We start from the raw sequence: 17,178 nt of genomic DNA, 5'->3' as shown, positions 1-17,178 counted from the left end.
AAAAATAGATTAACCCTCGGACTGCTAACTTTTTTTAATGAATTTGCTTCAAAATATTTATTTTTCTACCTATAAAAAAATAAATAAAAATATTTACACAAATCATGTTAGAAATCATGTTTACTTTAAGAAAAAGCTTGAATCAAGGTTCAAAGAAGAAAACAATTGCTGTGTTTGAATTGAATTTGCTGTGCTGCAAAACTTTGATTTATTTTCAAAATTTGGAATGTCTTTAGTTGTGTTTTGACACAAAGTTATTATTCTGCTTAGAATGTTATAATTTAGTTTTGAAATCCTAAAGTGTAGCTCTCTCAAATTGCAGAGATTGACGAGTGTATTTTTGGTTCCTTCATTTTACAACTTTTGGGCATTTAGCAGAAAGAAAATGCCAAGATTGACTTGAGTGACTTGACGTTTTATCAAAAAGTGTTGTTCTAAAATGGAAAACGGGATTCATTCAAAGTGCAATACTACAAACCAGAATCAACAGTTTTGAGATAAAGCCAAGAATGCAGTGAGTAGGATAAAACTTTCCATTACTATGAATTTTGAACATAATAAGTCTTATAATTATTGTGAAGCTTGTAAGGAATATTGTTCTCATCGATGATTGGTACCTTGACTGCCAGTGTAACGGAGTCGTTGTTGTGAGAATAGCACCAGGAACGATTAGTACCTTGTAAGTTTGTGAGCCTTGAGGATGACTAAATAAATTGATTATCCAAGGAAACATAGTTTTTATTATGCACGCAACCGAAATTCAATCTTCTTGCTACCGTAGTGGTAGCTAACAGGAGTGTACCTTAACAAAAACATGACTTGGACCCATCATATTAATTATTTAAAAGAAAAAACATCAATAAAGCTAGGTCAGATTGCAAAGTTAAAAGGCGGAAAATGGGGTTTAAGTACTAAAAACGTAAAACAAATTTACGATGCAGTAATTTTAAAATCAATACTGCACGGAAGCAACGTCCGGAGACAGGATCTGGATGTGCAAAATACAGATGGGGTAATAACAATCCAGGAAAAGCTCGTAACGACTTTAGCCAGAGGCTACAAGAAAATACCCACCATATCAGCACAAATTTTAATAGGAGCCCCCCCCCCCCCTCCACTAGATTTATACGTCAAATTAGATTGTATATATAAAAATATTTTACACTACAACAGACATTCAACCAGGGTTTGAAATAGGGTTCAATTTCTAGGGGGGAATGTCCCCCTTTACTTCAGATTCCAGGGGGGATTTTTTGAATTTGAGGGAGAATTTTTACAAGTTCTGAAAATTTGTTTAGAATTTTTTTATAATTCATTTTTATTTCATTTTTCTATTTATTCATTTTTAAATTATAATATTTTTAGTGTAATAACAACCCCACACAAATTCAAATAATTATTCAGTAATTTTGCAATTTTATGTTATTATTTAATTTTTATCGAAGTATTTTACAACTAAATAACATACACATACGCTCAATTATTTTTTTAAATAGGCCATTTTCTGGATCTAATTATCCGAATGAGGTTCGGTCCCCATTTTTTAGAATAATATTTCCATTGCACAAAGACTTTTTTTCTAACGATCAAAATGTTAAAGTAAAAAATTGCCTATACCTTTCGAAAACGGGCTGTCGTTTCCAGCAGCTTTCGGATCGCATTTCGACCGGCGGATCGGAATCGTTTGATGTCGGTGGATCGGAATCGGTTGATGTCAGCGGATCGGAATCGGTTGATGTTGGTGGATCGGAATCAGTTGATGTCGGTGGATCGAATCGGTTGATGTCGGCGGATCGGAATTCGTTGATGTCAGCGAATCGGAATTTGTCAGTTAAACTTGAATTGCTTTGAATTGACGGATGCTTTATTAAATGTTTTTCCATCTATCCAAAATGAAAATGGATTTTTAAATTTTTTTTACCTTTTCCGCTTTCGGGGTTCGTTATCGAGTTTAAGACTTTGCAGGGGGAAATCCTGCACGGACCTTTGGATTGCGCGGGATTTACCGATTTTTTGCGCGTTTCGCGCAATCCCGCGCTCTATTTCAAACCCTGCATTCAACAATAAATTATTCCTTCACGAAGATTATGAAAAACAACCCAAATTTCCATACGTAAATTAAAAAGTAATTTTGATGAAAAACTAAATGCATTAATCAAACCAACAGATCAAATTAACTTCGAAGTCTACACTGACGGGTCAAAGACAGAAACAGGGGTGGGACACGCTTATGTTTCTTATCAAAATAAAAGACCAATACACAGCACACAAAACAGACTACAGGACAAAAATACAGTATTTCATGCTGAACTTCCAGCAATAGAACAAGCAATAGACTGGCTAAAAATTAATTCTAATAAAAATAAAACATCAGTAATCTGAACAGACAGCGAATCCACAATTAAAGCATTAGAAAAGCAAAAAAGCAACACAAATCAAATTAAATGTACAAAAGTAAAATTAAATGAACAAGATAACATAAGGATAATTTGGCTTGAAGCACACAACGACAAAGAAGGAAACGAACATAGGGATAGGTTGGTGAAAGCCTCAACATCTAAAGACACAATCAACATAAAGACACCCCTACCAAAATCTTATCTAAAACAACAAATAAAGAGACAGCTCCTATTAGCCTGGAAAGAACGCTATGATGACACAGACAAAGAAATAAAAATATATTTTCAGAGGGTTAGTTTAAATAGATACATTTTAGACAAAGGATTAATTCAATTTATAACGGGACACGACCCCTTTCAAACATATTTAAAAAGATTTCACATTAAAGGAAATGGCGATTGCATTTGCGGGAGCATAGGAGAATTAGAAGGGAATTAGAGAAAATATAGGAGGCTTGTTTGATTGTAATAAAAAAAAAAGGGGGGGGAGTATTGCTCACCATCATTTGGATTCCTGTTTAATAGAATTACTGTAGCTTTGCATACATTTACAAGATATGCTCATTTCTATGTTGAATACAATTTCTAAATTCATGCCTCCTACCTACCTCCTCTAAAAACAAAAAAGTCAAATAAAAAGGAAGTGGGTTGAAGAAATCACATGAATTCCTCTTTGGCCAAGGGGCAGATCTGTTGCCATATTTGGCATTGTATTGCCATTTTGGCCATGATTGTTTCGCCAAGCATCTGCACCAAATAAAAATTTTGTCAAGTCTTTTTTGCCACTGTGCAGCATGTGTGAAGAAATGGATGTGAAACATTTGATCACTGCCCTGCGCTGGACTTGGACACTTGTGAGAGAAATATTGGAGAGATGATGAACAATTTGTAGATTTACTGTAGTTTTATTTTTGTTGTTGTGTTCTGTACTTTTATTCTTTGTTCTTGTTTTGGTTGGTTGGTTGGTTGGTTGGTTTGATTTTTATGGCGCAAGAGCCCTTGAGGGCTATACTGCGCCAAACGATATATTATTATATGCTATTTATTTTTCATTAAAGAATAAGGTAAATAAAAGCATATTTTGAAGAAGAAAGCATAAAACTACAAGTGTTAGTGTTAAAAGGTGCAGCCGATAAAAACATTTAAACAATTTGAAGATAAAGACAAAATGGGCAAAACAATATCTTGAAAAACAAAGGAAGGACGAAATCACATAATGTCGAGACAAACACTAAATTAAAAAGGAGAATCCAATCTCCTGGAGGAAGGAGTACAAATTGCGATGGGGCGGCTCCCCCAGCAACTCCTTCAAAGATGGGTTAAAATTATTAAAATATTTATAACGAATTAGATTAAAATTTGGGCAGTTGCATAAAATGTGCAACACTGTCTGATTTACATCACATGTAATGCATGTTGGAACTGGTTCATGACATAAGAGATATTTATGGGTAAATCTGGTATGTCCAATGCGAAGTCGAGCTAATAAGACTTGTTTTCTCCTGGTGATATTTAATGATTTAAAACCTCTAGTGGAGGGCTGGATCGAATGCAATTTATTTTGGATTTCTGAATTCCACGTCCCCTGCCAATACGTGTTGAGGCTTACAACGACGGCGTTTTTGATGTCATCGAAAGGGACACTATTATCGACCAGGATACTTGCAGCTCTGGCAGCTGAGTCGGCTGCCTCATTGCCTGCAATGCCTACATGACCAGGGATCCAACAAAAAAGAACACGAAAATTATTTTGCATAAGGTTTTTGTATAAAAGATATGATTGGATGACTATAGGATGGCTGTTATTATTGCAATGAGTGATGGCTTCCACTGAACTCTTTGAGTCAGTGAATATCACCCACTTTCTATGAACAGATTGGGCTATTGATTCTAGAGATGAAAATATGGCTTTTATTTCTGCAGTAAATACAGAGCAAGATGTGTTTAATTTTTCTGCCGTAACTTGATCATTAATTATTGTGGAAAAGCCGACGTGATCGTTTGCTTTTGATCCGTCAGTGAAAATGTGCTTATAACCAGAATACTTGCTTTTGATCTCGTGGAAGACTTGTTGATAAACTGTATTAGCGGTAGTTTGTTTAGGGAATTTTGAGAAATCATTGATTATAGAAGGTATGACTTCGCACCATGGTTCAATTCGTTTTATTGTGTTAACGGTTTTTAAATCCGATAGCTGCAGGTCTGAGAGTACCCGACGCATTCGGATCCCAAATGTTGGGGTCATCGAAGGCCGGTGTAGAAATAAAGCAACATTAGATGGATTAAAAATGTGGAGATGTAGTGGGTGATTGGTGCAGGGTTTTGTTTTGAAGTAAAAATTTAATGAAAGTTTGAGGCGTCTATTGTTTAGAGATTGTGCGTGTGCAAGGATATGAAGACTGTTGATAGGCGAAGTTCGAAACGCTCCTGTGCAGATGCGCAGTGCCTGATTATGTATTGGATCCAGACTTTTCAGATAGGTTTTTGCAGCGGAGCCATAAATTTGACATCCATAATCAAGTTTTGAGCGTATCAGAGCCCTGTATATTCTTAACAGAGACTCTGTATCAGCACCCCAAGAAGTATTCGCTAAGACTTTAAGGATATTTAATTTTAATGAACATTTCTTTTTTAACTCTTGTATATGCGGTATAAATTTTAGTTTATTATCAAGGGTGAGACCAAGGAATTTTCCTTGATCTTTTACAGCTATTGGTTGATTATTGAGGAGAAGATTCGGATCAGGGTGAAGCCCTCTTTTACGGCAGAAGTGGATACAGAATGTTTTTTGAGCAGAGAAAGTGAACCCATTTTCTTCCGCCCATTGGGTTACTTTATTGATTGCAATTTGAAGTTGTCTTTCAATGATACTCATGCTCGTTGATGAGAAAGAAATTTGAAAATCATCCACGAACATGGTACCTTTTACGGCGGGGGGCAATTGGTCAATTAAGCTATTAATTGCTATAATGAATAGAGTTATGCTTAGTACACTCCCCTGGGGTACTCCTTCTTCTTGAATGAAGGTATCCGACAGAACAGACTTGACGCATACACGAAAAGAACGATGTTTCAGAAAATTGGAGAGAAAGATGGGTAAATTACCTCGCAACCCATACTCATGAAGGGTTTTGAGGATCCCATACCTCCAGGTACGGTCGTATGCTTTTTCAATATCGAAAAATACGCTCACAAGATGTTTTCGTTTAAGAAATGCTTCTCTTACTTATGTTTCGAGAAGCATTAGATTGTCTATTGTGCATCTGCCACGCCTAAACCCACTTTGATATGAGGATATGAGATGGTGTGACTCCAGAATGTGCATCAATCTGGCGTTTACCATCCGTTCCATGACTTTACATAGGACACTAGTGAGAGCTATAGGTCTATAGCTCTCAGGTTTATCAGATTGTTTGTTTGGTTTAAGGATAGGGATAACTATTGCTTGACTCCAGGATTTTGGGAATCTATGTTCAGAATAAATTCTGTTAAAAAGCTGCAGAATATTTTCTAATGAAGACCTGCTTAGATTTTTTAACATGCTATTGTGAATTTGATCTGGACCAGGTGATGAGTTTCTTGATTTTTGTAAGGCAGTATTTAGTTCATGAAGGGTGAATTTTGTGTTGTATTGATTAAAAATGTTTGAATTAAAATCTGGAACTTTTTGTTCTTTGCGTGATTTGATGGTTAAAAATTTTGAGCTATAGTTATTTGCGCTGGAGACTTCTGCCAGATAAGTCCCCATGCAGTCAGCCACCTCTTTGTGATCGGATAAAATACGACCATTATTCTCCAGAATGGGTGCACAAGATGTATTGTAGTTGCCAGCGATCTTTTTTATTTTACACCATACAGTCTTGGATGGGGTGGACGTCGTGATTGTGCTGACGTAGGCCTGCCACGAGTCCCGCTGGCTCTTTCGTCGAATCCTTCGAGCTTCAGCACGAGCTCGTTTAAGTGCCACGAGATTTTGTGTGGTTGGATAACGACGAAACGTGCTCCATGCCTTTTTTTGTTTCTTATGAGCCTCCTGACAATCAAGGTTCCACCAAGGCTTAGGAAACTTGATCCTGCCTTTAGTGGTTTTTGGTATAGCAGCGTTGGCTGCGTTTAAGATAATGTCGGTTACTCGCTTTACCGCTACATCGATATCAATATCAGTCACGTCTTCTGATTTAATTTCTGCCAACTGGGTAAATGCTGTCCAATCAGCTCGATCAATGCGTAGTCGAGCTTGTTGGTGCTGCTGGTAGCTGCAGCGTCCAGTATAAGTTATTTTGATTGGAAAGTGGCCACTGGTGTAGAGACCACCCTGCACCTGGAAATTCCAAAGTGGCAGAAAGGAAGGTGAGGATATTGCAAGATCGATGGCATGGTAGGTTTGCGTAGGAAGGTGGAAATAGGTATTTTCACCGTCGTTAAGAACACATAGATCATTGTCTTCTATCAAGTTTTCAATAATTAAACCTCTGCTGTTGGAGGCTGGGCTTCCCCAGAGAGGATTATGGCCATTAAAATCCCCCAAGATGATAAATGGGGGAGGAAGTTGATCAACCAATGTCTGCAACTCCACGCTTCTCAAGTCGTAAGAAGGTGGAATATATATGGAGCAAACTGTGAACAGCGAGTGAAGGTGAACGCGCGCAGCTACTGCTTGCAGGGATGTGTTGGTATTGAGCTGGCTAGATGCATAATCATTGTTGATTAGCAATGCCACTCCTCCACAACGACGGTCTCCTGACAAGCAGTCCTTGCGGTACATGTCAAAACCTTTCAACCTCGGTCTATCAGCAGGGGACAGAAATGTTTCTTGCAGACAGAATATGGCCGGTTGGTGATATTCGACAAGATCTTTGATGTCCGTGACATTATGCGAGTAACTCTGACAATTCCAAGAAAGAATGCTCAGGGCCATTGAGAAAAGAGGAAGGAGAAACGGCCGAAAGAAGAGGGAGCAGCTCATGAAGGAGGAAGGTCCGTCCATCCTTCATCGTCGGATGGCGGAAGATCTTCGAATTCGACATCCTCGTCCTCCTCTTGGGGAGGAGGTTGTGTAAGTTTTTCAATTTGGGACTTGGTTAATTTTACTTTCTTGCTAGAAAGCAAAAAGTCCTTTTTTTTTAAATTATAAAATTTTGGGGGCCTCTGTTTAGAGGCTACCCCAATTTTTGCGCGCGTTTGAATAATTTTCTTTTTTCCACAGTTTTGTTTTGTTTTTGATCAGTTGGTTTTTTTGAAATTATTGTAGATGGATAACTTGTACTCGGGATTTGTGTACTTAATATTTTAGTTTCATTACTATTTTTTTGTGGAGGCTTAGGGGTATTGAGTTGTTTATTTTTTGATTTAGGAGAGTTAGTTGATTTAGTGCTGGTTATTGTATTAATCATTTGAGGATCTGTTTGTGTGCTGGTAGAATTGAATACTTTTCTTACTGCTGCAGCATATGAAAGTCCGGCTGAAGGCGTACGAGACTGGACAATTTTTCTGGCATCTGGATATGATATGTTCTGAGTGGTTTTAATTACTTGTATTTCCTTTTCGGAGAGCCAGTTTGGACATTTTCTAGAGTAGGACGGGTGATCTCCTTTGCAGTTGACACATTTATATTCCTTTTTGCATTCATTGCTGTCGTGGCCGGACTCATCGCACCTGGCACAAGTTTCTGCACCACGGCATGACAGTCTGGAATGCCCAAAGCGCTGGCACTTAAAGCACCGTAGCGGGTTAGGAATATATGGTCTAACAGGGCAGGAGAGATAACCAGCTTTGACACGTGAAGGGAGGACAGGCGTACTAAAAGTCAGAATGATATGTTTAGTATTCTGCATTTCGCCATTGCGTTTAATAGTGATCCTCTTCACTCCACTTACGTGTTGGTCTTTCATTTCTTCTAGAATTTCCTTCTCGGATGTAAATAGAAGGTCTGGCTCTGAAATAACACCCCGAGAAAAGTTTAGAGTTGAGTGAGCTGTAACTGTACATAGATATGAGCCTAGTTGTTTGATAGCTAGAATAGGTTGAACTTGTTTAGGATGTTTGATTTCAACTAATAGTTCGCCAGTGCGTAGCTTTTTTACTGAGTGGAACTCGCCGATAAGATTTATTAAAGCATTGTTAATTAAGAATGGGGATACAGCGGTGAATGTTAGATTTTCGTTCCTTTTGATAATAAAGAATTTTGCAGATGTAAGCGATTCAGTCTGACGCTCCCCACAAGGGGGAGAAGTGTTCTTTGTGTTTATATCCATAAAAAACCAGAGAACTAGGGGGAAAAGTGGGGTCTAGCCCCTGTGTAGCCCCCCTACACAGAGGTAAGGCTGCGTACGACAGGGTTCGCCTGCTATCCCTGAAGCCTCCCGTTTGAGGCACCGACTACCCCCGGTACCACGCAGCCATAGGCACGGTTGACACACCTTGGCTTAGGGGTTTTCGTCCGCATTTGGTAAGTGTGATGAGGGAAGGAAGGGAAAAAAATCCCCTCCCGCCGATATTCTGTTTGAGCAACTGGGGGTTCACTACTCCTCCCAAGAGCTCGCCCCGAACTCACCACACCGCAAGCCCCCCCACCACGACAAGGTAAACGGACACGGGGGGGTTCTTGTTTTGATATTTGCTTTTTATAACTACAGTAGTGTTTCAATCTGCCATTAGAAATGTTTTTTTTTTAAACCTACCTCCTCTATTTTTAAATTAACTTTATATTATGCAATCATTATTATTATTAACTTTATATTATGCAATATAAATAAATATTATTCGCTTTTGTTTCACCGAACTGTATTGAAGAAAACAAGTCATTAAACAAGACTAAAAGTTTCATTGAAGGCTCATTTCATGGTATTTTTGACATTTATGTAGAGTTCGTAACGTGACCTTTTCTGGTCATAACTTTTTAATTTACTGTTTGATTTGCAAATTCTTTTAACTTGAGTTGGTTTGTTGGTAAGAAAAGCTCAAAATAATAACCTAATCAAGCAATAAATTACACAGTTATCGTAAAAAAATGTCACGTTACGGACTCTACATAAATGCCTAAATTACCGTAAAATGACCCTAAAATGAATTTTACAAAAAAAAAGAATAATTTACCAGAATAGAACAATATAATTAGTTTTAAAATGCTCAAATCAGGAGATTCCAAAATCATGAGACAATATGAGGCCAATTAATTACAGTTGTTACGGGAACAACAAGATGTAATAGAAGTCATAATTAAATATGCGGAACTTAGTTTATGGTCTTTAACTTCAACAGAAAAATGTTCCCTTTTTATGAAATTGAATTTAAAAACGTACAATTGTTGGAACTGCTGAGAGCCTATTTATGAAAGAAACAATAATGTTGTAGGTACCAAAAGTAAGACATAAAATCATAAACATGAAGTGGAAGACTTTAGAGATAAAAATGTGCTATCCTTCTTTCAACATCTGAAATAGAATACCGAAAGGCACCTGAAGTGTATGCGACATATTAACGGACGTAGTTTAGGGCCTTGGACTTCAACAGAAAGAAAAATGTTCCCTTTTTATGAATATCGAATTTAAAAATATACAATTGTTGAAATTGACAAGAGTTTATTTATGAAAGAAACAATAATGTTGGATGTGTCTTACCAAGGGTAAGACATAAAATCATAAATATGAAGGGGAAGACTTTAGACATAAAAATATGTTATCCTTTTGACATCTGAAATAGAATACTGAAATACACTTGAAATGTACCGAGACATATTAAAAACATGAATGAAGTGCTGCTAAAAGGAAAAACATAGCAAAGTAAGTGCAATTCATTGTGCAGCCTCTGCTTACTTGACATACAAACTAAATGCATCAAATGTACTACATGAAAGCTTTATTACAGAAATATACATCAGTAGAGCAAGTATGGGAGTGAAAAATCACTCGAAGGAATTAGCAAGGAACGCCTCACGTTCACATTATATTGAAGCAAGAAGTTACAAATTTTTATTGTACAAAATGATTTGCCAGTTGGTTTGATAGCAGATAAGACGACAATCAATCATTGCGCAAAACATCATCAATCACTGGACGAGCAAACGGACTCGGTTCCAAGGCCTACAGTCAAGCTGTGCCCAGTATTAAAATGGCGGTGGTAAAAACCGACCACCCACAGAGGAGAATCAAAATGGCAGATATAGACCTCATACATAATGAAATCGATGAGGCCATTGATGATATCAGACCAGACTTACTCACCAACAACGTTGAACGGATGCTGCTCTGCCTCCAAATACTGAACCCTGGTTTGTGAACAGAAGAGTGGCGCGGCCTGAATAGATTTGTTGTTGAAAGATCTTATGCAAGTTGTATCTTTGAGATCGATGAAAAGAATCTGTAGGTTTCATCAAGAAGAAGAACATGGAACTATATGCAGCGTCCTTTGGAAAAGGCCTTGTAAAAATATTGCATGATGTTTTAGCCAGTCAGCACTAGTTGCTGAAAACATCCCAAAGGAGACCTCGGCAAAAGCTGATAAAACTCGGGGGAAATTCCAATGGAGACCACAGTCACACAAGATACCACGGTGACCATGGACACAAGGGAGATGCCTGGCACTTCCTCAAGGGCAAGAGAGTCAAGTTTACTGAAATCAGTGGACAATTCCACAAAATCAGTTTCCGGCGAATCCTGTGGCTTGCTGACTGTGAGCTTCTTGATTTCACTGAATCTGATAGCACATTAAAGGGTAGTCGGTCTAAAGGTTCTACTCCATCGGTGTGTCAACCTCGTTGCTGTTTTTCGCTTCTCTACAATTATGGATTGTACAATTAAAATTGAACAAATTAACCTGCACCATAGTCAATCAGCTTTTGCCTTACTCAATAAAGAATTGACAAACGGAAGGTTAGATGTTGCCTTAGTACAAGAACCCTGGACCAATGGAGGTAAAATTCTAGGTCTAGGCAATTGCGGCAACCTAATCTTCGATCCATCATGTAAAAGACCAAGATATTGTATTTTAGTCAATAAAAAAGACACTAAAAGAATTTTATGCAGAAAGGAAATATGAAGTATTATGCAATTAAGCAGAAGATTTTAGTGATGCTTTTTATAAACCGAAGCTATTCAAAATGAAAAAATTTGTCTCACACTCTGACACTGTTCTTAAAACATTTCTGAGTGATTGCAAAATGTTTGTTTCTACATGTGATAACCATTCCAGAAATATTTAGCTGCGTGATAAGCTCAAGAGGAAACAAAATATTTTTAATGTCCTACTCGTAGCTGACCTCTACAATTTATCAGCTGTTACTTCAAAGAGTGTGCGGTCCAGAATCTTTTGCTGTGGCAATACGTTGGAAATATCCAATTACTTAAATCGGCTCTTAATATTTTACAATATAATTTAAATCTTCTGTGCAATATAAAATCCTGTGAAACATTTTTTCAACATATATAAGTCTTCTGTCAAACCTTCTCAAAAATACAGTTACAAGTTGTGAGATGCTTAGCGAATGTACGTTTCAAGGCATTCATTTACCTGATGTACCTATTTCAGCTAACCATTTAAGATCCTTAAAAAAGGATAATAAATGTGACAACAAAACTTGTCACAATTTCAAATAATACCTCATACTGAAAATCAATTAACGCCATGCACCAAACCTAGGTGTCAGCACCATACAGCGAACATCTAAAAGAAAACCCGTTTTTCTCCCAGCCTATCTGGAGAGAGATTTTTTTTCCTTCCCACCACTTGCTCGAGAAGCGATGGCGAGATGGGGGCTGAAGAAGAGAGAGGCTTGGAAGAAGCGAAGGAAGAAAAGAGTTTTTTTTGTAGCGTGACTTGAGAATGAAAATAATCGAACAAATTAACCTCATCAAACAAGAAGCACAGTCTTTGGCCTAAGAAAAAAAAAGGACACAAGCATAAAAAACTTGCTTGGTGCCCGATGGAAGCAGATGGCGACCAGGGACTAGGAACTCTCGACTCGAAGACATAGCCCCGGCAAATTGATGCTCAAGCCGCTGGTAATCTTCAAGCACCGCCTGCAGCCCTCATCTGATTTCATCTAATAAGTCTTCGGAGCTATATCCTCAACTTTCTCAGAGCCCGGCGCAGCGGAGCAGCCCCTGCACGGCTGAGCACATGTGAAAATGGCGCTACGTCTTCATTTCGCATGACCGTCTATCGGATCCCCGGAGCAAAGAGCCTGGTGCAGCGAAGCAGCCCCAGCACAGCAGAGCAGCCCCTGCACGGCTGAGCACGCGTGAAAATGGCGCTACGTCTTCCTATCGCATGACCATCTATCGGATCCCCGGAGCAAGGGTAGGAAAACATCCTAGCCCTGTTGGAAAAATGTCCAGCTTCCTCGCCGTGTAAACGTGAACTCAGTGGCCGATAAGGCGAAGAATCAGTGTATCCAGTGTGCGTGTTCTTTCAAGCGAGGGCTCGTAGAGGTCGATTCTGCGACCTAAGGTCGCTTCTATGCTACAGTCCACATCCGATGTCGTCGTCCGAGTTTCTGAACTGGATTCTTTGGGAGAGGTTAATTCCTTTGCACATGAATATTTCTTTTAATATGTTTAATTCCTATGCACATGTATGTTTTTTCACCATGTTTGTTTAATCGGAATAGTTTCAAATGATGCTATATTTTTTAATTATACTCATTTAAGGTGTACACCTAATTCAAGTAATTGTGATAATCTAATGTCTCCTAGAGAGAATAAAGAAGTGTTTTTCTGACCTAACGTTAATCGTTTTTGATGCAGCCAAGCTCATACTCCTAACTCCTGTAACCAGGAGATTCTTGTACTAACCACTGTACGTATCGCGTCCGCCCTGCTGGTGGTAAATCCACCCCCAGCATAACAATATCATATAACATAACACTCCAAAATCCCCCGTACCTGTAGCATCTCTCAAAACTTAAATCAAATATATAAATTCAGTGTTAAGTAAAATTGAAGATAATTTCTTTTTAGTAAAATCTAATGGATGCACCAATACAATAGAAAAAGAAAAATTTCTCTTTAATTTTGAGCACTTAAATTTATTCAAAAAATTGTACTTCCATTAGAGAAACTCAAGTAGATAAAAACTTCACAAAGAAAAATTTGTGATGGACTGGAAGATCTTGACTCTGGTTTGAACACCAGCAAATTATCAAATGGGCTGTAAATTTGTAAGAAGAAGAAGAAAGATCTGAAGGAGTTGTTTATGAAATGGAAATGTTATATGAAAAGGCTGCGAATGATCTTGATTGAAAATTACCCACATTCATAAAATTTTTCGTACACACTCTTTCAATCCCCGTCTCCAAAGCTGGTTGTGAGAGTTGGGGCTCTGTCATTGATAAAATTAGCAATATGAGAATGATAAGTAATGATGGAAATAATTATGAAATTGATAAAAGAGTTTTTATACTCTTTAATGGGCCTCCATCTGGTTAAGCAAAAAATAGAAAATTTTTGAAAGCTGCTCCAATCTTGATGTTCCGAAATTCTTACTACTATAAGATCTTTTCTTCTAAACTTACGGATAGAAAGTTTTCATCATGTGTTGTCACTAAAATTATTAATAATGCACATTGTTTACCATGTTTTATGTAAAAAAATTCATATGCCTGGTATAATTGTATACTTGTTTGAAGTAATCTGTCATGTTGCTGTTACTATTTTTTACTGTCTTGCTGTTTACTGTTAAGAGACATGCATAGTTTCATTTAAGTCGAGAGCATTTGAAATACTCAACTTTACTGAAAATAATATATGATTTCAATAAAATATTTTAAAGAAATGAATGCAAAATATTCAATATATTTTCAAATTTTTATTTTTGCCTTAAACAAATATTTGATAAAATGATACATAAGGAACTTGTGTATTTTATAAAAAACTTTGTCAAATAAAACCAATAATAAAAATAAGACAGCAGATTATTTTCAACGGCTTAAAATAATGTTGCAGACAGGCTAGAAAGTTTCTGCTACTGGGACGCTGACATGGCAAATATATCACAAAATAATAGAAGTTCGCTGCAGAAACTTTCACTTAGGGAAAAAATCAGTTGACAGAACTAACAACTAACTCTGAAACAGATTTGATTCACTTGTTATGAATGTATGCCAAGACAAAACAGTAAAAAAAAATGGATTTAATTCAGGCTGTAAATGAAATATTATAGGGGTGGTTATGATGCTTACAATGACTTTGTTTTTGAAAATTCTTACCTGCAGTGATGATACATAGCCCCAAGAGATTCAATCATAAAATCTTCTCTAACACCATGGTCCAAGTAGCTGTCATTACAAAAGTGACAAAAACGCTTATCATCCTTATTTGGCCAACCTGTATCATGAACCTTCATACGTTTTGTTTTCTTTTCGGAGATCTATTGGGGGGGAAAGTTCAAAAAAACTTTAGGAACACAAAAATCAAGAAATAAACTTCTTAATAATGTGACAATATAAGTAATGTAACATTAGAACATTTTTCCATTGCCGATTGCTACTTATATGCATAGAGCAAGTAGGTTCAGATGAATTATCTGGCTGGTATATATATTTTTTCCCCCCTCTAAGGATCCAGAAGTGAAAAAAACTTGAACCTTTCCAGATCAAGCAAAAAATAGTGCTGGATATTGCCCGAAGAAATTTCTTTCTGCACACATAAGGTGTGGATGTAGGGGTTATGACAAAAGGTGATTATTTTTTCTCCCTCAAAATGGGGCAACTAATAAATGTGTGTAGATTTCTCCCCCCTCCCCCCCCTGGTATGTATAGCAGAATTGAACACTTAAAAAAGAAGATATGCAGTACACTACATTTTTAATGTGGATTTTTTTTTTTTTTTTTGAGTACATTTGATGCCATTTTTAAATAAGAACGAAATGTTTGAGAGTTTCATTAATTTACTTTTACAATCCTAAACTCAAGCACTAAAGGTAGCAAGTGGCACCAATTAAATCAACCCCAATTGAGTGCAGCGCACCCTTCCCCTTTCTAGCTGACATTTAATGTGTCCTTCATGCCTCTTACTACTAATCAACTACCATATTCTATGGCAGAAACGCCATGGCGTTTATGTGTTTGAAACCGAAAAAAAGTGAAATGCAACGTTTATGATGTTCTAAAAAATTTAATTTGCATTCAAAAAATAAAAATCAGTTATTCGAATTTCAGTATATTTCACATTGTTGACAAAAGGTGGCACCAGGTCCCATCTGAAAACTACACTGCCTTGCATGGCTACCCAACTCCTTTTTTTCGGGGGTTTTAAAAATAAACTCTTCCACCTCTGCTCCCTGGTCAAACCAGTGGGGGAAAGGTGAAACGGCATTCCTTTCTCATTGATTCAGTATTGAAAAGCTGCAAGTCTATTTTATACTAGCATTTTCTTATCTTTTGTTCGATATTTTTGAATTTCTCTCATGGCTCTTAAGCGTCATATGAGCTATACTGCAGCCTTTAAGCTTCAGGTCATTGAAAAGGCAGAGAGTGTTGGAAATTGTGCTGCAGGAGGCCAATTTGCAGTTAATGAGCGATGCATCCGCTGTTGGCGATCAGAAAAGGCGGAGCTCAAAGAGATGCCGAAAACTAAACGGACTAGAAGAGGCGGAATCGCCCGGTGGCATGTTTTGGAAGATCGCCTCGAAAAGTGGATTTTGGAGCAAAGGGAAAAAGGATCCCCTCTCTCCAAAGTACATATTCGTATTCAAGTGAGAAGGATGGCCACTGATATGGACATACATAATTTCAACGGCAACCCAAACTGGTGCTATTGTTTTATGCACTGAAAAAAATTATCAGTGCGGCGAAAAACGACTGTTGGATAGAGTTTGCCTAATGACTGGGAGGCAAAAAAAAAGTCATTTCTGCACTTTGTACATTGTACGATTGCTGATAAAAAGCTGACAGCTTCACAAGAAATTAACATGGACGAGGTTCCCTTGACGTTTGACTGTCCTCCCAACCGGACAGTCAGCAAAACAGGGGGGAAATCTGTCGCAATCGCGACTGCAGGACATGAAAAGTCCTCATTTACGTGTGTCCTCACCTTTTCAGCAGATGGGGAGAAGCTAAAACCACGGATAATTTTCAAGTGGAAGACGATTCCGAAGGGAAATTTCCCAAAGGAAGTGGTTATCCAGTGCAACGAAAAAGGCTGGATGTGTGAATACATAATGTTGCACTGGATAACGGAAGTGTGGCGGAAACAAAAGGGATGTTTTTTTGAACCCAGGGGCCTCCTTATTTTTGACTCGATGCACCCTCATTTGTTGAATTCGGGAAAAGAGCACGCAAAACAGGCATCTGCTTCTCTTGCTGTTATTCCAGGTAGATCAACTAAGCTTCTACAGCCCCTGGATTTAACCGACAACCGCAGCTTTAAATGCCACGTACAGAAGCAGTGGGAAATTTGGATGGCCACAAATGCTTCGTACACAAAAGCAGGCAACCTTAAGCGAGCATCATATGAAGAAGTGGCGAAATGGGTATTGCTTGCTTGGAAAGAAGTGTCGCCTAACACTATAAAAGGAGCTTTTTCACAAGCAGAAATCTTTTGCGAAAATGTGCCAGAGATTGTCGAAACCATTTCAGATGACGAAGAATCGCGTGAAAATGATGCAGAATTGGAAACTCACTCTTCTATTCTGATGTTGAATCAAGCGATTTCGAGGGATTTAACTAAAGTAGTTTTTAATTAAGAGGATGTGACCCGCTTTAAAAAGCGTGCTGTAGCTAGCCGCTTAAAAAACTATCATACACAAACTTAATCTTTTTTTATCTGGCAACTGACTTTTCTCG

At 37.7% G+C, this 17,178-nt stretch overlaps 1 protein-coding gene across 1 annotated transcript in view; it reads right to left on the bottom strand.

The window, feature by feature from the left end:
* Positions 1 to 17,178, bottom strand: part of LOC129229823 (uncharacterized) — a 100,906-nt gene that overhangs the window by 51,497 nt on the left and 32,231 nt on the right. Inside the window, exon 2 of the mRNA XM_054864197.1 lies at positions 14,602 to 14,762. Within this exon, the coding sequence (XP_054720172.1) occupies positions 14,602 to 14,762 (161 nt within the window). The remainder of the gene's footprint in view (positions 1 to 14,601; positions 14,763 to 17,178) is intronic.

The sequence above is a fragment of the Uloborus diversus genome, chromosome 9 (genome assembly GCF_026930045.1).
Source record: "Uloborus diversus isolate 005 chromosome 9, Udiv.v.3.1, whole genome shotgun sequence".
In the NCBI taxonomy this organism is placed as follows: domain Eukaryota; kingdom Metazoa; phylum Arthropoda; class Arachnida; order Araneae; family Uloboridae; genus Uloborus; species Uloborus diversus.
This window is presented reverse-complemented; position numbering and strand designations above follow the sequence as displayed.